Source organism: Rhinoderma darwinii, chromosome 2 (genome assembly GCF_050947455.1).
Source record: "Rhinoderma darwinii isolate aRhiDar2 chromosome 2, aRhiDar2.hap1, whole genome shotgun sequence".
Classification (NCBI taxonomy): domain Eukaryota; kingdom Metazoa; phylum Chordata; class Amphibia; order Anura; family Rhinodermatidae; genus Rhinoderma; species Rhinoderma darwinii.
Genome location: NC_134688.1, coordinates 370,805,266 through 370,826,361, shown reverse-complemented (window position 1 = coordinate 370,826,361; position 21,096 = coordinate 370,805,266). Strand labels below are relative to the sequence as shown.

General features: G+C 41.6%; 1 protein-coding gene across 2 annotated transcripts in view; it reads left to right on the top strand.

Annotated features, from left to right (window-relative positions):
- Positions 1–19,293, top strand: part of TSHB (thyroid stimulating hormone subunit beta) — a 42,046-nt gene extending 22,753 nt beyond the window's left edge. Inside the window, exons 1-3 of one of the 2 annotated variants that reach the window (XM_075850738.1) lie at positions 7,284–7,343; positions 7,566–7,728; positions 14,011–19,293. In XM_075850738.1, coding sequence (XP_075706853.1) covers positions 7,567–7,728; positions 14,011–14,271 — 423 coding nt within the window. In that variant the 5' untranslated portion in view covers positions 7,284–7,343; position 7,566 and the 3' untranslated portion in view covers positions 14,272–19,293. Of the gene's footprint in view, positions 1–7,283; positions 7,344–7,565; positions 7,729–14,010 lie in introns of those variants that run through there. The other variant, XM_075850736.1, reaches the window with a different exon arrangement.
- Positions 19,294–21,096: the final 1,803 nt, after the last annotated feature.

Genomic DNA, 21,096 nt, shown 5'->3' with positions numbered 1-21,096 from the left:
CGTTTGTATAAACGGAGACCCCTATTAGACCGTTTCAGTGCCCGGTTTTCCCAAGCATACACCCCCGAGAAGTGTATTTCTATTGATGAGTCCCTGGTACATTTTAAAGGGAGGGTTCAATTCCGCCAGTACCTGCCGGGTAAGAGGCCAAGGTATGGCGGGAAGATGTATAAGCTGTGCGAGAGTGCATCAGGGTATACCTACAGATTTAGGATATATGAAGGAAAGGCCACCCCCAAACCAGACTGCATCCTGGACTACAATAGGTACATGGGAGGGATGGACTTGTCAAATCAAGTCCTGAAGCCCTACAGCGCCATGCGGTGTGGTATAAGAAGCTGGCCGGGCACATCATACAGATGGCATTGTACAATGCGTACGTGCTACGTCGATGTGCAGGCCAGAGGGGAACTTTCCTGGAATTTCAAGATCTAATCTTTAGGGACCAGGAAGGGGGGGCACCCAGTACTTCTGGAAGCGAGGCCACACGCATCGTACCAGGGCAACACTTTCCAGGAGAAGTTCCCCAAACCGGTGGAAAGGGAAAGAGTCAAAAGAGGTGCAGAGTCTGCTATAAGAGGGGGATAAGGGAGGACACATTATACCAATGTGACACGTGTCCCGAAAAACCAGGGCTCTGTATAAAAGATTGTTTTAAAATGTATCATACATCCCTTGATTTTTAATTTACCCTGATGCACTCCGCACAGCTTACCCCCCTCATCTTTCCCTTCTGAGCCCTGCCGTATGCCCAGGCAGCTGATAACAGCCACATGTAGGGTATTGCCGTACCCAGGAGAACCCACATTACAATTTAAGGGGTGTATATCTCCGGTGGCGCATGCTGGGCACAATATATTGGACACTGAATTGGCATATATATATATAAAATTGCAAATCTCACACTGCACCATCTGCTGCGCATTATCTTTTACACAGTACCTGTGGGGTCAAATTGCTCACTACACCTCTAGATGAATGTCTTAAGGGGAGTAGTTTTTAAAATGGGGTCGCTTCTCGGGGGTTTCAACTCTACTGGTACCTCAGGGGCTTCTGCATACATGACTTAGCACCAGAAAAGCTCCAGTAGGCCAAATGGTGGTCCTTTCCTTCTGAGCCCTCCCATGGGCCCAAACGCCAGTTTATCACCACAAATGGGGTATTGCCGCACTAAGGACAAATTGGGCAACAAAATGGGATATGTTGTTCCCTGTGAAAATAAGAAATTTTGATCAAAAATGACATCTTATTGGAAAAAATATCATTTTTTTCATTTCACAGCCCAATTCAAATAGGTGCTGTGAAAAAACTGTGCGGTTAAAATGATAACAAAAACCATAAATGAATTCCTTGAGGGGTGTAGTTTCCAAAATGGGGTCACTTCTGGTGGGTTTCCATTGCTTTGATACCTCTGGGGCTCTGCAAATGCGACATGGCACCAGAAAACCAATCCAGCAAAATCTGGACTCCAACAAACACATAGCGCTCCTTTCCTTCTGAGCCCTCCCATGGGCCCAAACGCCAGTTTATCACCACAAATGGGGTATTGCCGCACTAAGGACAAATTGGGCAACAAAATGGGGTATGTTGTTCCCTGTGAAAATAAGAAATTTTGATCAAAAATTACATCTTATTGGAAAAAATATCATTTTTTTCATTTCACAGCCCAATTCAAATAGGTGCTGTGAAAAAACTGTGCGGTCAAAATCATAACAAAAACCATAAATGAATTCCTTGAGGGGTGTAATTTCCAAAATGGGGTCACTTCTGGTGGGTTTCCATTGTTTTGATACCTCAACGCCTCTTCAAACCTGGCATGCTGCCTAAAATATATTCTAATAAAAAAGAGGCCTCAAAATGCACTAGGTGCTTCTTTGCTGCTGGGGCTTGTGTTTTAGTCCACGAGCGCACTAGAGCCACATGTGGGACATTTCTAAAAACTGCAGAATCTGGACAATACATATTTAGTAGTGTTTCTCTGGTAAAACCTTCAGTGTTACACGAAAAAAATTGAATAAAATTGAAATTCAGCAGAAAAAATGAAATTTGCAAATTTCATTTCCACTTTGCTTTAATTCCTGTGAAATGCCTGAAGGGTTAAAAAACTTTCTATATGCTGTTTTGAATACTTTGAGGGGTCTAGTTTTTAAAATGGGGTGTTTTATGGGGGTTTCTAATACATAGGCCCCTCAAATCCACTTCAGAACTGAACTGGTACCTTCAAAAAAAGGCTTTTGAAATTTTCTTAAGAATATGAGAAATTGCTGTTTATGTTCTAAGCCTTGTAACGTCCAAGAAAAATAAAATAATGATCAAAAAACTATGCCAATCTAAAGTAGACATATGGGAAATGTGAACTAGTAACTATTTTGGGTGGTATAACCGTCTGTTTTTAAGCAGATGCATTTAAATTCTGAAAAATGCTATTTTTTGTAAATTTTCTCTAAATTTTGCAATTTTTCACAAATAAAGACTGAATATATCGACCAAATTTTACCACGAACATGAAGCCCAAAGTGTCACGAGAAAACAATCTCAGAATCGCTTGGATAGGTTTAAGCATTCCGACGTTATTACCACATAAAGTGAAATATGCCAGATTTGAAAAATGGCCTCTGAGCCTTAAGGCCCAAACTAGGCTGCGTCCTTAAGGGGATACCCAAAAAGCACTACACAGTAACAGGGCCCTCCGTCTTCTCCACAGAAAGAGGGACCCCAAAGCGCTGAGCAATGTATTGGAACAATCTCAACAAAAATGAATACTGGGAAGAAGCAGCTGGGCTCACAAACAAAAAGTCGTCCAAGTAGTGGTTCACATCCCCACAACCAGAGATATCGCGCAACACCTATTCAAGAAAAGCGCTAAACACCTCAAATATATTCCTATTGGCACCATTTAAAGTACCATATAATGTACTGGGAAACTGAAAACTCTGAGGGGTGGAATTGGAAAAAACTGTGATTCCTCAATTTTTTTGGGTGGGTTTGTTTTTACGCCTTTTACCGTGCGGTAGAAACGACAACTTAACTTTATTCTACTGGACAATACCATTATGGCAATACTAAATTTATATAGTTTTTTTTTTAATGTTATACTACTTTTACAAAGATAAAACTATTTGTTAAAAAACTAATTTGTTTTATTTCGCCACATTCTGAAAGCCATAACTTTTTGATTTTTTTGATAATTAGGTGGCGTGAGGGCTTATTTTTATGCGGGACCAGCTGTAGCTTTGATTTTTTTTTGGTACGACTTTTTGATTAAATTTTTTTGAGTGGTAAAGTTACCAAAAAACAGTGATTCTGTCGTTTCTATTTTTTTATTTTTTTTTACAGTGTTGACCGTGCAAGTTAAATAATGTTATATTGTAATAGTTGGGACTTTTACAGACGCGGCGATGCCAAGTTTTTTACTTGGTACACCACTATTTAATTTTTTTTTATTAGTCCTCCTAGGGGATTTGAACCAGCGATTGCAGTGAATTCTCATTTCTACAGGCTACTGTGAAGCCCTGCCAGAGGCAGGAGCAGAAAGAAGGCAGACCTGGGGGGCTTCATTAGGCCCCCGGGCTGCAATGACCACTATCGGCAACATGCGATCGCATCGCTGGGGACCGATAGGCTTTTGAAGGGGAGGGGCCACTACCTCTTTCTAACGGCTTTGATGCCGCAGTCGCTATTGACTGCAGCATCTAAGTGGTTAAACATCCGGGATCAGAGTGATCTGTGCCTGCCGTTAGTGCGAGGTGTGAGCTGTAATACACAACTGACACCCGCAGTACAGGCACGTCCTGGTGCGTCAACGCATTAAGGGAAATTTATTTGATACAGTGCAAGCAGTGTACCTCCAAACCAAACAGTTTAAGTACACTTGAAAGTGTACCCATTGTTACAGAAAAAGTTAAATCACAACACCTACATATTTTGGGTATTTTAATGCTCTCTGCTGATTTCTGTAAATTCACATTTTCTTGATATAACTGTTCGGGGAGATTCACACGAACGTTGCGTTTTTGCGCGCGCAAACAACGCAGCGTTTTGCGAGCGCAAAAACCATTTGACAGCTGCGTGTGTCATGCGTGTCTGATGCGCGGCTGCGTGATTTTCGCGCAGCCGGCATCATAGAGATGAGGCTTGTCGACGCCCGTCACTGTCCAAGGTGCTGAAAGAGCTAAATCTTTCAGCACCCTCGACAGTGAATGCCGAACACAACAGCGAAAAACCTGTAACAAAAAAAGATAAAGTTCCTACTTACCGAGAACTTCCCGGCCGTTGCCTTGGTGACGCGTCCTTGGTGACGCGTCCTTGGTGACGCGCCTCTCTTGACATCGGGCCCCACCTCCCTGGATGACGCAGCAGTCCAAGTGACCGCTGCAGCCTGTGATTGGCTGCAGCCTGTGCTTGGCCTGTGATTGGCTGGAGCTGTCACTTGAACTGAAGTGTCATCCCGGGAGGTCGGACTGCAGGAAGGAGACAGGAGTAATCGGTAAGTTAGAACTTCGGTTTTTTTTTACAGGTTAATGTATTTTGGGATCGCAAGTCACTGTCCATGGTGCTGAAACAGTTTAACTCTTTCAGCACCATGGACAGTGACTATCTCCTGACGTCGCGTACCGATAATTTTTTTGCCGGGATCGGCCAAAACGAGTTTGGCCGAACCCGGTGAAGTTCGGTACGCTTGTCCGGCTTCGCTCATCGCAAAGACACTCCGTTTGGATGTTCGGAAACAGAAAAGCACGTGGTGCTTTTCGGTTTTCATTCATCCTTTTCACTGCTGTTGCGCGAATCGCGCTCGTCCCATGGAAGTGCTTCCGTGTGGTGCGCGTGATTTTCACGCACCCATTGACTTCAATGGGTGCGTGATGCGTGAAATACGCAGAGTTTTTGAACCGGTCGCGTATAGTACGCAGCGAACAAACGCTGCGCAAGAATCACGCACTGTTTGAACTGCCTCATTGACTTCTATAGTGCTGTGCGTGATGCGCAGAAAATACGCGGCCTGCACGCGCGCAAATCGCGCTCGTCTGAATCCCCCCTTCTGGTGTTTTTCTGGTTTGGAGATCTGTTCTTTGTCCTCTAACTAATCAAATGCCTCTCACTTGTTGATCCCCTCTCCTCTTACAGCAGGGGTCTCACACACAAACAGGCTGAGACCGAGAGATTGCAGCTGCATCCCCCTCCTCCTCATCTTTAGTTACTGTGTTATTGAAAATTAGCATTTTAGTAACCAGGGAGGTTTTTGTACTTTTACAGAAATCCTGCAGGCAAGGAAAGGGAAACTAGAAGCTGCTGGAAGTTGAGTTAACAGATGCTACTTTATATATATATATATATATATATATATATATATATATATATATATATATATATATATATTACATCGTTTAAAGTATTCACATGTACTACTGATTAAAAGAAAAAAAATATTGCTTGAGTAATATAAAAAAGAACATTATAAAGGAGGCATGGCATATTAGCTGCCAGGCATAAGTAGGTAACAAAAGTGCACATGGTGACAGTATGCTGGGGAATCATAAATGTAGGTCCAGGCCCTAGAGTACGTTCCTGACATGCACATGTTTGTGTCTTACCACATTTGTGAATTTTGTGCAATCTAGTTATGTCCTGTTTTGCCTAACATAATTTTGTGTGGCTAATCATCATTAGTTTGCTTAATTAATCCATATACACCGTTCATTCATAATATTAAAACCCCATCCCTAATATAGGTCCCCCTTGGTACACCAAAACAGTTCTGGACCTGTCAAGGCATGGACTCTATAAGACCTATGAAGGTGTCCTGTGATATCTGGCACCAAGACAGTAGCAGATCCTTTAAATTGTGAGGTGAGACATCTATGGATCGGTCGTTATTCCAGCAGATGCTCGATCAGATTGAGATCTGAGGAATTTGGAGGCCAAGTCAACACCTTGAACTCCTTGTTGTGTTCCTCAAACCATTCCTGAGCAATTTTTGCAGTGTAGTAGGACGCATTATCGTGTTGAAAGAGGCCACTGCCATTAGGGAATACCGTTGTCATAAAGGGGTGTACTTGATCTGCAACAATGTTTAGGTAGGTGGTATGTAACAGAGTAACATCCACGTAATTGCAAAGACCCAAGGTTCCTCAGAGCAACACACTGCCTCAGCCGGCTTGCCTTCTTCCCATAGTGCTCCTGGTGAAATCTCTTCTCGGTCCAGTTCTGATGCTGACGTGCCCATTGTAGATGCTTTCAGGGTTAGACAGGGGTCAGAATGAGAACTCTGACTGGTCTGCGACTACTTAGGCCCAGATGGAGCCAGCTGCAATTCACTTTGTATTCTGTCCCTTTTCTATATCATAGCCAGCATTACCATTTTCAGTAATTTGTGCTTCAGTAGCTCTTCTGTGGGATCGGATGAGATCAGACGGTCTAGCCTTCACTCCCCACACAGATCAATGAGCCAAAGCCGCCGATGATCCTGTCGCCGGTACACCATTTGTCCTTCCTTGGACCACTTTCGGTAGGTGCTAACCAATACTGGGAACAGAAAACCTACAAGAAAGTGAAGTCTATGATCCACCAGTATTGATGTAAAACATATAAACTTTATTAAATAACTATGTAAAAAACACTAATTTAAAAGCAAGGATGATTGTGACTAGATGGAAAAATGGATGCCAGGCAGTAAATATGCTATACAAACTAAGATACTGTATCACATGTATCAATACATACAGCACTTTGCATGCACATGGTTAAAGCATAATTTAAACATAAGGGGGGAATCCCAATATTATGAATGGAAAGATCCACATTTGTGATAACAATAATCATGGGAAGCCCACCTACGTTATTGTCACAATATAAGGATCTATCAGACATCAGACAATGAACATGCAAAACAAGATATTATTTCATGCCTAAGAACATCTTACTCATCAGTGTGAAAGGGGAAACCTGCCTGGTATCCCACCCCGACGCGCGTTTTCGGGGGGATACCAGGTGTGGGATCCCCCAAATGAAGGCTCTGGGCCGAAATGCGCGAGTTTCCACCATTCGCAGCATGTGTAGATTGGGCCGCGCGGGCCCGCCCCCCAACATACACTATATATAACAAATATATGATTTTCTGCTTATGATGAGGTGGGGTATTTTGGTTGTCCACCATATTGGTTTTGTACAATACTGGAAACACTCCGGAAGACGTGCCGTTTTGGAGATACTCTGACCAGTCATCACAATTTGGCCCCTATCAATGTATCTCAGATTCTTACACTTGGCCATTTTTTCCTTCTTCCAGCACATCAACTTTAAGAACTGACTGTTCACTTGCTGCCTATTATATCCCCCCTTGACAGGTACCATTGTAACATGAAAATCAATGTTATTCACTACACCGGTCAGTGGTTTTAATCTTATGACTGAACGGTGTTTACTGACATGTTGCTCTCATACATTTTTCAAGATAAAGACAAAGTGACAGCTTTTAAGATACTTTGACTTTCTATATTATACAGAAAAGAACTGATGTACTCTTATGTTAATAAACTATTTTACCATAAAATCTGTTTTGCTTTTAGGATGGCAGCCATTTTCATGGTATCTCTTCTCTTTTGCATTGCCTTTGGGCATGCTTTTTCTCTGTGTATGCTGACTGATTATATCATGTATGTGGAGAAGCAGGAGTGTTCCTACTGTATTACTGTCAACACCACCATATGCTCTGGATACTGCAAGACAATGGTATGGTGTTTTCTACCTTTTTTTAATATAAACATATAATGTCTAATGCTCATGGGGTTTAAAATCTATCAATATAACCTATAATAAACAACACAAGCCACATACAATTTAATCTGAGATTAGTTTAGTTTTGGGCTATGAATACTACCAAGGAACATAAAGAAAAATGTATAAAAACTGGTGAAATTGTTTATATCCGTGGTTGCGTGATAACCGAAATGTGAGCAGGCCACATCACAATCACTGCAGCGACTCATAAATGGCTGGTCCACTCACATGACAGTCATCACACAGGGTGTAAGCAGGTGAGGCGGTCAGGGTTGGTTTTGTAAAAGATGGGGTGCCTATATGCATATACACATCTCAAAAATGTATATGCACTTTTTACCAACTTTTTATTATTGAATACTGCCATACAATGCTAAATAATACCCAGTTTATATATTACTTTATTTTGTGTTTAATAAACTACACAGGTAAGTTTCCTGCACGTTTTTATTTTTACAGTGGTGTAAAGAAGCCCAAAGTGTATATATGTGTAAGGTACTAAAAGTCGGAATGCATTTGCCTTATACAGTTACATCAGTGGCCTGCAACCTGGAAGGTGGAAGTTGCGCGGCCGTGCAGCCACGCACCTTATAGGGAGCACTGGACCTGAAATAGCTTTATGTGTTAAATAGCTGCATAGTTAGGAGAGGGGGGAAGGGGTTAGTGATTGTGCACAGAATGGCTGCAAATGGAGGAAAAGTGTGAAGGAACTCAGGGGCGTAGCTAAAGGCTCATAGGCCACGATGCAAAAGTTCCTCCTGGGCCCCCCCACCTTCTCTTCATTGAGGATGTCCCGCAGATTTCAGCTGCATCGCTGGGTCTCCTAAGTGACCTATCGATGCAGCAAAAGCAGCCAAGGGCATTGCTAAGGTCTTAATATGTCAGGGGCAATAGCTCCAACACATATGTCCCACCCAAGAAAAAAATGCAGGAGCAGCACTGTGATCCTTTGCCTGTTAAGGCCCGTGCTAGGCTTTCAAACAAGGAGTGACCCCCCCCCCCCTTGTGTAACGTACATCCAAAAAATAGAGAATGAAGCAGCACTCAAAAATGCTTGGGTTTATTCATCCAACATCCACTACAGCATTTCACCCTCTATATGAAGACTTGAAAAAGCCTTCGTAGAGAGGGTGAAACGTTGTAGTAGATGTTGGATGAATAAACCCAAGTGTTTTTGAGTGCTGCTTCATTCTCTATTTCTTGGATATATATATATATATATATATATATATATATATATATATATATAAAGAAATCCCACAGCACACCGATATAATCAAGAGAGTGATTTATTCAGCCAACACAGCCGCAACGTTTCTGTCCTACTATGGGGCCTTTTTCAAGCATGCATCCCACAGGTGTGCTGTGGTATTTCTTCTATATATACTTACAATCCTGGGATCAGGATTATGTGCTTGCACCCATTTACATGGTGGATTTTGGACATTGAGTGCTGCTTATTTTAGTGTGTGTGTGTGTGTGTGTGTGTGTGTGTATGTATATGTGTATATATATATATATATACATATATATATATATAATTTATTTAGTTATCTATCTATCGATCGGAGACAGCACATCTATATCACTACGACCTCTATGGTTATGGATAGGATTAAATACAGAGGCTCAGAAGACAGTATCACACATAATAGTATTCGCTACAGGGCCCAGCGGACAGTATCACACATGGTAGGCTTAGCTACAGGGCCCAGCTGATCGTATCACACATGATAGGCTTAGCTACACGGCCCAGCGGACAGTATCACACATAATGCGTGTGATTTTGCATCCTACTGCACTGATGGGTGATTAAATTATTCTCATTTGATACGATCCTTGGAGTGCTGCCTCTTTTTCTATTTTTTGTCTACATTTGGGGATTTACAAGTCTGATCCCTGGAGGCTTGCACCCGGTTACCCTGGAGGTTTTGTTCTACTGTGCTGCCCATATTCTTCTTGGACACATGATAGGATTAGATACAGGGCCCAGCAGACAGTATCCCACATGATAAACTTAGCTACAGGACCCAGCGGACAGTATCACACATGATAGACTTAGCTACAGGACCCAGCGGACAGTATCACAAATGGTAGGATTAGATACAGGGCCCAGCAGACAGTATCATACATGGTAGACTTAGATACAGGGTCCCAGCAGGTAGACCTCTTATAATCTTTTAATCCCCCCAATACACTTTCCGTAACTTGGGCTGGCTCTCCTGACTCTCAGAAAGTGATGGCGGGTGGCGGAGTCAGTGACGCTCACCTGTCCATGACCTGGTCGATTGTCACTGACTTCGTTAAGCCTCCCCCCCCCCCCCTGTTTCTCATGCTAGGAAGTGCCAGGAAGAGGAAGTTTACATTTTAAGGAAGCCCCAACCTAGTCCGTTTCAACAACCCTCCCACCCAAGACACAAAACAAAGAGAACTTTTGTCACTATATGACATTAGAAACACGAGTTACTTAAAGGGGAGATGTCACAAGAAAAAATAAATTTATATAAACTACCGTTCAAAAGTTTGGGGTCACCCAGACAATTTTGTGTTTTCCATGAAAACTCACACTTATATTTATCAAATGAGTTGCAAAATGACTAGAAAATATAGTCAAGACTTTGACAAGGTTAGAAATAATGATTTTTATTTGAAATAATAATATTCTCCTTCAAACTTTGCTTTTGTCAAAGAATGCTCCATTTGCAGCAATTACAGCATTGCAGACCTTTGGCATTCTAGCTGTTAATTTGCTGAGGTAATCTGGAGAAATTTCACCCCATGCTTCCAGAAGCCCCTCCCACAAGTTGGTCTGGCTTGATGGGCACTTCTTGCGTACCATACGGTCAAGGTGCTCCCATAACAGCCCTATGGGGTTGAGATCTGGTGACTGCGCTGGCCACTCCATTACAGATAGAATACCAGCTGCCTGCTTCTTCCCTAAATAGTTCTTGCATAATTTGGAGGTGTGCTTTGGGTCATTGTCCTGTTGTAGGATGAAATTGACTCCAATCAAGCGCTGTCCACAGGGTATGGCATGGCGTTGCAAAATGGAGTGATAGCCTTCCTTATTCAAAATCCCTTTTACCTTGTACAAATCTCCCACTTTACCAGCACCAAAGCAACCCCAGACCATCACATTACCTCCACAATGTTTGACAGATGGCGTCAGGCACTCTTCCAGCATCTTTTCAGTTGTTCTGCGTCTCACAAATGTTTTTCTGTGTGATCCAAACACCTCAAACTTCGATTAGTCTGTCCATAACAATTTTTTCCAATCTTCCTCTGTCCAATGTCTGTGTGCTTTTGCCCATATGAATCTTTTCCTTTTACTAGCCAGTCTCAGATATGGCTTTTTCTTTGCCACTCTGCCCTGAAGGCCAGCATTCCGGAGTCGCCTCTTCACTGCAGACGTTGACACTGGCGTTTTGCGGGTACTATTTAATGAAGCTGCCAGTTGAGGACCTGTGAGGCGTCTATTTCTCAAACTAGAGACTCTAATGTACTTGTCTTGTTGCTCAGTTGTGCAGCGGGGCCTCCCACTTCTCTTTCTACTCTGGTTAGAGCCTGTTTGTGCTGTCCTCTGAAGGGAGTAGTACACACCGTTGTAGGAAATCTTCAGTTTCTTGGCAATTTCTCGCATGGAATAGCCTTCATTTCTAAGAACAAGAATAGACTGTCGAGTTTCACATGAAAGCTCTCTTTTTCTAGCCATTTTGAGAGTTTAATCGAACCCACAAATGTGATGCTCCAGATTCTCAACTAGCTCAAAGAAGGTCAGTTTTATAGCTCCTCTAAACAGCAAAACTGTTTACAGCGGTGCTAACATAATTGCACAAGTGTTTTCAAGTGTTTTCATATCCATTAGCCTTCTAACACAGTTAGCAAACACAATGTAGCATTAGAACACTGGAGTGATGGTTGCTGGAAATGGGCCTCTATACACCTATGTAGATATTGCATTAAAAACCAGACGTTTGCAGCTACAATAGTCATTTAGCACATTAACAATGTATAGAGTGTATTTCCGATTAATTTAATGTTATCTTCATTGAAAAAAACTGTGCTTCTCTTGCAAAAATAAGGAAATTTCTAAGTGACCCTAAACTTTTGAACGGTAGTGTAATATTGCTTTTAGTATGGTATTAAAATTAATTTTATTTATTTGTGTTATTGTGTTGTAGTTTTTACATTTTTCTTACTTTTTACTTCTCTATGGGGCTGTCTTTTTTTTTTTTTTTTTTTCATCTCTGTACGTGTCAATTAACGACACATACAGAGATGGAATACGGCACATGCATCCCCATAGAGAATGCGAACGGGAGCCGTTCCATTCACTATAGCGTACGCCGTCTGTGTGGGAACGGCGCATGCATCGCTCCCACACAGACCAAAAGGAAGGTCTTTTGAAGAGCGATATCCGGCGCCATTTTCATGTGGACCAGAAGCTGCGGCCAGACAGTAAGATGACGACTTCTGGTCGTGGCTTCCGGTCATATGTTCAAGGCAGCCTAAACGCAAGGACTAGGAGCGGAGGCGGCAGTAGGAGCAGGTAAGTTATGTTTGTGTATGTGATATGTGTATTATGTTTGTGTATGTTTGTGTTATACTGTCTGATTACCACTGTATCTAATCCTCCTACACTGTGCATTTGCTCATAAAATGGCGGCACACAGTGTAGGAGGTTTGAACATTCAACCCCCTCCTTTCTCCTGGCACTAGCCAGGATAAAGGAGGGGGGATTGTGTGAGGACACTAGAGCGAGTGTGTCTACTCCAAATTTGCAGCATAAAGCAATGAGGTTGCTTTATCACATTGCCAATGCTGCAATTTTGGGAATTGCTCCGTCTAGTGACCAGCACATGGAAATGTTATAAATTAGAATCTAATTTATAATATTTCCTGACTTGTGAAAAATTAAAACAATGTGTGTAACAATGTGTATTAACTGAAGAAAAAAAAAAAATTCTAGCGACACATTCCCTTTAAAGAGGCTCTGTCACCGCATTATAAATGCCCTATCTTCTAGATAATATGGCATCACTACCAGCCAGGATGCAATGTCTATTCAGAATCCTGACACTTCTGTAACATTTGTGTGTGATTTACAGCACAGCACATCGAGATCAAGCTGGGCTGCCATTTACAGCGTAATCTCGCGAGATTACGCTTGCTTTGCTGTAAATGACACACAAACGTTAGCGAAGTGTCAGGATTCTGAATAGACATCACGTTCTGGTTGGTAGTCATGTCGATTAACTCTCAGGACACTTTAGTAACGTTAGTGTGTGTGTGTGTGTATGTGGCTGCACATAGTGTTCTAGTAAGATCACTATGTGCTGTGTAAATGAATGGAGAGAAGTGTATGACGCTGATTGGTCAGCGTCATACACTTCTCTCCACAACGCTCACTTGGTCAAAAAGTAAAACACGCCCAGTTGGGCATTAAGAAACTCATTAGCATAAAGCTAAAAATAGGTCATAACTCCGTCAAAAATGATCGTTTTTCTAAATAAAAAACACTGTTGTAATCTACATTACAGCGCCGATCGTATTATGTAGAAGATAGGCCACTTTTAATGTGGCGACAGAGCCTCTTTAAGTACAGTATCTGTGCTGCCTCCCGCCCCTGCAACCGCTGCAACACCTATAGCTAGGCCACTGGAGGAACTAGGTAACAAACACCACAGAGTGAAGTCTAAGCCAGCTAGGAGGTGATGACGCAAATTGCGATGTTTGGACTCTATTGTGACTTTTCTATGCCAGAAAACTTTCGTAGAAAGGTTGATAATTTCCCTCCCTGCGAGGCACTATGCCATCATCATGACCTGTATCGAAATGCCTCAGTATGCATAATAATACCTGCCTGCATTCCTGGTTTGCAAGCCTTAATTATGTATGTCTGTATTAAAAAAATTATATATATATATATATATATGCTTTCACTGCGTTTTGTGAAAAACTTAATCCACTAAACTGAATATCACACAACTAAGAGGCCCACTATACAGTACATAATACAGAAAGCCATTTTACACTGACAGTACATCCGGTTGGACTAGGTGTAACAACTCAGAGAGTAAATTATGGTGTGGAACCCCTCCCAGTAACTAGCTGTCAGCAAACCAGGGTTAAAAGACCTAAATGTGACCAGTTGTAATGGGTTACAGAATATCATATAAAATATTTCTAGATGTAACTATCTTCGCAGCTAAGCATGTTATTGTTTCTCCACAGGACCCAAATGTGAAAGGAAGACAACTAAAGACCATGTCAAGTCAGAATGTCTGTACCTACCATGAATATATCCACAAGACTGTCTCTGTTCCTGGTTGCCCTATGCATGTAAATCCACTGTTTACTTACCCTTTAGCTGTGAGCTGCAGGTGTGACAAATGTAACACCGAATACATTGACTGCGTACAGGACAGGATCGAATCAAATTATTGCACCAAACCAAGAGAGCCAAAATATCTCCTCTACAAATTCTTGCAGTAACATAAACAATTATTTAATGGCCCTGAATGCTTCTTATGGTATAAACAAGTTTTCATCTGATTAGATTAGGAAATGCATACTTATTTGTATTAGCTGTCAATTTTTCGAATTAGAAGAAATGTTTAAAGTGGAACTGCCAGCTCTCCTGACATGTCTGTGTTAGTAAATTCTTGTATTCCCCATGAAATAAAATCGCTGGAGCATCTTTTCTTAGAATGATAGTTGGTTTGTATGCCATCGGCACCCCTGTGATGCAATTGCGGGGGTGCCGGTGGTTGCTATGACAACCGGAGGCCTAACAACAGCCTCCTGGGTGCCAAGTACTGGCTGCCAGTGTATGTAGTGCAGTGTATTAGAATAGCGATTAGGGCTTCAGGCCTTCAAGTCCCCTAGTGGGACAAAAAAAAAAAAAGTAAAAAAAAGTTTGTAAAAATGTTAAATAAAAAAATTACGTTTCAAGTTACATAAACAATAATGCCTTTTTACCCATAATAACGTTTTTATTATAGGAAAAAACTGAAACCATTAAAAAAGTACACATATTTGTTATTGCCGCGTCCGTAACGACCCCAACTATAAAATTATAAGAATCTTTTTCCCGCACGGTGAACGCCGTAAAAAAAATAATAAAAGACCATGCCGGAATCACTGGTCGCATGTAGCCCAAAATGGTACCAATAAAAACTACAACCCGTCCCACAAACACAAGCCCTTACACAGCCTTCTCGACACAAAACGAAAAAAGTTATGGCTCTTAGAATATGGCAACCCAAAAAATAAACGATTAAAAACAAAAGTGATTTTATTGTGGCAACGCTGTAAAACATAAAAAAACGATATACATATGGCATCACCGTAATTATATTGACATGCATAATAAAGTCAATATGTCAGTTATAGCGCTTAATGAACGCTGCAAAAAAACGACAATAAAAAAAAAAAACAGAATTATTTTTTTTGTCACGTTGCTTCACAAAAAATGGAATAAAAAGTGATAAAAAAATCGCAAGTAACCCAAAATGGTACCAATGAAAACTACAGATTGTCCCGCAACAAATAAGCCCTCACACAGCTCCAGTGAAGAAAAAATAAAGAAGTTCTGGCTCTCAGAATGTGGTGACACAAAATGTGCAGAGTGTTCCAAAAGCGGATAAGATTGGGCACCATTTATCATTGCGACACTGGCCACACATCTGTGAATAATTATTTATTTACCGCATTATTATACCATCTTATTATGCCCTGATGTACTCCGTCCAGCTTACATAAGCCCCCACATTATAAACTGAAATACCAGCAATACCCCAAACAGAACAATTATCAAGCAAAATCTGCGCTCCAAAAGTCAAATAGCGCTCCCTCTCTTCTAAACCTTATAGTGTGCCCAAACATCAGTTTACCGCCACATATATGGTATTGTCATACCCAGGAGAACCTGATTAACAGATTATGAGGTATTTGACTTCGGTGGCACAAACTGGGCACAACATATTGGGCACTAAAATGGCATATCAGTGGAAAATTGCAATTTTCACTTTGCACTATCCGCTGTGCATGAATTCCTTCTTGATAAATGCCTTGAGGGGTGTTTCCAAAATAGGGTCACTTCCTGGGGGTTTGTTTTACTATTTGACCTCAGAGCCCAGCAATTGTTGGCCAATGATGCATAAATCATCAAAATGACCTCAAATGCACATGGTGTTTTTTCACTCCTGAACCCTGTCGTATGTCCAGGTAAAAGATTAGGGCAACTTATAGGGAGTATCTAAAGCCAGGAAACACGGCATAATAATTAGAGAGCTGTCTTTTCATAGTGGCACAAGCTAGGCACCACATATTGGGCACTGAAATTACATATCTGAGTAAAATATTTAATTTTCGCTTTGCACCATCCGCTGTGCAGTCATTTCTAATGGGAAAAAAAAAACACCTGTGCTTACTGTACCCCTTAAAAAATTTCCATGAGGGGTGTAGTTTCCAAAATGGTGTCAATTCTGGGGGATTTGTTTCACTATTTGACCTCAGAGCCCTGCAATTGTGGGGCAACGCTGTGAAAATCATCAAAATAGGACTCAAATGTGCATGGTGCTCATTCACTTATGAGCCCTGTCCTATGTCCAGACAAATGATAAATGCCTTGAGGGGTGTAGTTTCCAAAATGGGGTCATTTCCCGTGGGTTTCCACTGTACTCTGGTACCTCAGGGGCTTTGCAAATGTGGCATGGCGCTCAAGCAGCAATCCATTTAATATCTGAGCGCCAAATGGCGCTCCTTTCTTTCTGAACCCTGCCATGTGCTCAAACAGCAGTTTACGACCACATATATGGTATTGCCATACTCGGGAGATATTGAATAATGCATTTTGGGGTGGTTTTTTCTTCTATTAACCCCTGTGAAAATTAAAAATTGGGATCTAAATCTAGATATTTATGGAAAAATTAAAATTTGTAATTTTCACTGTCTAATTCTAATAAAATCTAGGAAACTCCTCTGGGCACAAAATGCTCACTACACTCCTAGATGAGTGCCCTGAGGGGTTTAGTTTCCAAAATTGAGTTGCTTCTCAGAGATTTCTGCTGTACTCGTACCTGAGGGATTCTCAAAATGCGACATGGCGCCTAAAAACCAATACAGCAAAATCGGCATGCAAAATATCGCTCCTGCCTTTCTGAACCCTGCCGTTTGTCCAAACAGCAGTTTAAAACCACATATGGGGTATTGCCGTACTCGGGAGAGATTGCTTCACAAATGTTGGAGTTCTTTTTCTCCTTTATCCCTTGTAAAAATGACAAAATTCTATAATTTAGTGTAAAAAAATTTAGCTTTCCATTTTGACAGCCTAAGGGCGGATTTACACGAGCGTGTGCGTTTTGTGCGCGCAAAAAATGCGGCGTTTTGCACGCGCAAAAGGCACTTAACAGCTCCGTGTGTCATCCCCATATGATGCACGGCTGCGTGATTTTCGCGCAGCCGCCATCATTATGACACTGTTTGTATGTTTGTAAACATACATGTTTTCAATCTTACTTCTTACTGCTGTTGCGCGAATCCCGCGCGTCCCACGGAAGTGCTTCCGTGTGCTGCACGTGATTTTCACGCACTCATTGACTTCAATGGGTGCGTGATGCGCGAACAGCGCAGAAATATAGGACATGTCGTGCGTTTCACGCAGCGGACACACGCTGCGTGAAAATCACGGACTGTCTGCACGGCCCCATAGGCTAACATAGGTCTGTGCGATGCGCGTGAAAATCACGTGCGTTGCACAGACGTATTACACGTTCGTGTAAATCCGCCCTTATTCCAATAAATTCTGCAAAAGACCTGTGGGGTCTAGCTTCTCAAATGAGGTCGCTTTTTGGGAGTTTTCACTGTATTGGTCCCTCAGGGGCTTTGCAAATGCGACATTGCACCCGAAAACCATTCCAACAAAATTTGAGATCCAAAAGAAAAATGGTGCTCCTTCCATTCTGAAACCCTGCCATGTGCCCAAACAGCAGTTTATGACCACATATGGGGTATTGCCATACGTTGGAGAAAATGTTTTACATATTTCATGGATTTATTTTTTTTTTTTCGTTTTTCCTTGTGGAAATTAAAAAAAATTACATTGTATTGTAAAAAATAAATTAAAAAAAAATGTTTTTCTGGATGAAAATTCTCCCTAAACCCATAGATTAATTCCTTAAGTGGTGTAGTTTTCCAAATGGTGTCACTTTTCATGTGTTTCCACCGTTTTGGCCCCTCAGAGGCTTTGCAAATGCGACATGGCATCCAAAAACCATTACATCAAATTTTGAGCTCCAAAAGCCAAATGGTGCTCCTTCATTTCTGCCATGTGTCCAATAAGCAGTTAATGAGAACATTTGAGAACATATGGGGTATTGCCGTACGTGGGAGAAATTTCTTTACAAATGTTGGAGTGCTTTTTCTCCTTTTATTCCTAATTGAAATGAAAACATCTGTGCTAAAACCACATTTTATGAGAAAAAAAAATTTGATTTTCACGGCGTAATTTAAATATATTTATCAAAAAACCTGTGGGGTAAAATTGCTCACTATACCCCTAGATAAATTCCTTGGGGTGTAATTTCCAAAATGGTCTCTTTTTGGGGATGTTTCCTATGTTTTGGCACTACAAGACCTCTTCAAACCTGACATGGTGCCTAAAATATATTCTAATAAAAAGAAGGCTTCAAAATCCTCTAGGTGCACCTTTGATTCTGAGGCCGGTGCTTCAGTCCATTAGCACACTAGGGCCACATGTGGGATATTTCTAAAAATTGCAGAACCTGCGTAATAAATATTGAGTTGTGTTTCTCTGGTAAAACCTTCTGTGTTACAGGAAAAAATGTATAAAAATGGATTTTTTAAAAAAATAAAAAAATTTGTAGATTTTCTGTAATACCTGTGAAACACCTAAATGGTTAAGAAATGTTATAAATGCTGTTTTGAATACTTTAAGGGGGCGTAGTTTTTAAAATCTGGTGACTTATGGGGGGTTTCTAATATATAAGGCTCTCAAAGCCACATCCGAACTGAACTGGTCCCTAAAAAAATTGGTTTTCGAAATTTTCTTGAAAATGTGAGAAATTGCTGTTAAAGTTATAAGCCTCCTAACGTTCTAGAAAAATAAAAGGATGTTCAAAAAAACGATGCAAACATAAAGTAGACATATGGGAAATGTTAACTAGTAACTATTTTGTGTGTTATTACTATCTGTCTAAGGGCTTATTCACACAACCGTTGAATAGGTCCATGTGATGGCCGTTAAAACAATGGCCGCCACACGGACGCATGTTTTCAATGGGGCCGTTCACACGGCCGTTGTTTCAACGGACCGTGTGAAGGGTCCGTTTAAAAATAGAACATATCCTATTTTCCTCCGTTTTCACGGATCCCCATAGAGACAAGTCTATGGGGATCCGTGAAAACGGGTCCCACACAGGAGAAACTCGGACGTGAAAAACGGCTGTTTTTCATGTCCGAGTTTCCAAAACTTCTTGTGAATAAGGCCTTACAAGCAGATACATTTAAATTTATAAAAATGTTACGTTTTTCAAATTTTATGAAAATTTTGGTGTTTTATACAAATAAATACTAAATTTGTTGACCAAATTTTTCCACTAACATATAATTCAATATGCCCCAAGGATCACTTGGATAAGAAAAACCATTGCAAAGTTATTGCCACATAAACTGACATGTCAGATTTGAAACAATGGGCTGTGTTCACAAGACCAAAATTGGCTGTGTCTCCAAGGGTTAAGCATTTACCACAGAGCGCAGAAGATACTTTGTGGTGAACAGGACACCAAACACCTGTTTGCACCATTGAAGTTGGAAACCACACTATTTTGAGGGAATTTTAAATACAATAAAATACTTGTTTCTGAATTTTGTAATGGAGTTTTCCCTAAATGCCAGGCCCCATGCACACGACTGTGCCCGTAATAACGGTTAGCGATTGATGGCCATCCGCATTTTCGGGCTGTGCTCGCATACATGGGATGTATGGGAGCACGGGCCGTTAAACACAAAAAAACGGACATGCTTTATAATTCCCGGCACAGTTCTACGGCACAGACACCCATACATAGCACTGAATGTGTCCGTAAAACCGTGGACCGTACTGCATCAAAACCTGCATCAAAACGGCACGTGTAAAACCACCCTAAGGCCTGAATCACACACACATCATTTTGAAGTAGTTTTTGGTGGTCAATTTTTATTTTAGTGAAACACAGGAGTGGACACATCAGAATAGAGATGCATCAGTCTTTTATTTATACCTTTCCTTCCTTTTGAATCCAATTCTGATCTTGCTTCAAAACGGAGCCAAAAACTGCAGTAAAACCATACCTCCCAATTTTCAAGTATCGCAAAGAGAGACAACCGATGCCATGCCTCTCACCCCACCCATACACAACTGGTTCAGCACCCACAGTATCATGCTCCCATAGTGCCTCCCCACAGTGTAATGCCCCCAATTGCTGCCCCCATATAGTATAATGCCCCATGAAATATAATGCCTCTTAGCTGCCCCCATACAGTATAATGCCCCCTTAGCTGCCACCACACAGTATAGTGCCACCACAGAAGCCCCTAGTGCCAGTGAAAACATAGTGCCACAGTGCTCATGTAGATAGTGTCACACACAGTGCTCATGTAGATAGTGTCACACACAGTGCTCATGTAGTTAGCACCAGTGTCCCCTGCAGAAAATGGCCATATAGTGCCACAGTGCTGATGTAGAGAGTGCCACATCCCCCTGTAGATAGCGCTACCCCCCCCCCCCCTGTAGATTACACTATTGGGGCTCCCTCTAGGAGTGGAATCCCCAGCCAAAGCATTGACCAAGCTGTGGTCGGGTATTCCGCTCCAGAAGGAGCCCCTGATGTCACTGTCCTTATATGAACGGTGACATCAGGGGCTTCTCTAGAAGCGTAATCCCCAGCCATGGCCTGGGCAATGCCCTGGCCGCGGATTCTATTGGGACATACGACCGGTCGCCCGGGACATCGGGACCCCGCCCGGAATCTGGGACTGTTTCGCTGAAGGTATGGTAAAACTTGTGTGTGTATTCCTGGCCTAAGGCCAGGGTCACACATACGGTTTTGGGTTTTTAGGTTTGGTTTAGAAAACTGCAACAAAAACTGTGTGTCTGATTCTGGCCTAAGGGTGTATTAACACATGCAGGTATTGGTTTTTTTTAATGCAGATTTTATCGCAAAAACCAGATGTACGTCATAAAGGTAGAGAAAGAAAGGATAGAGACTACTTTTCTTATTTGAATCCACTCGTGGTTTTTCTTCAAAAACTGCA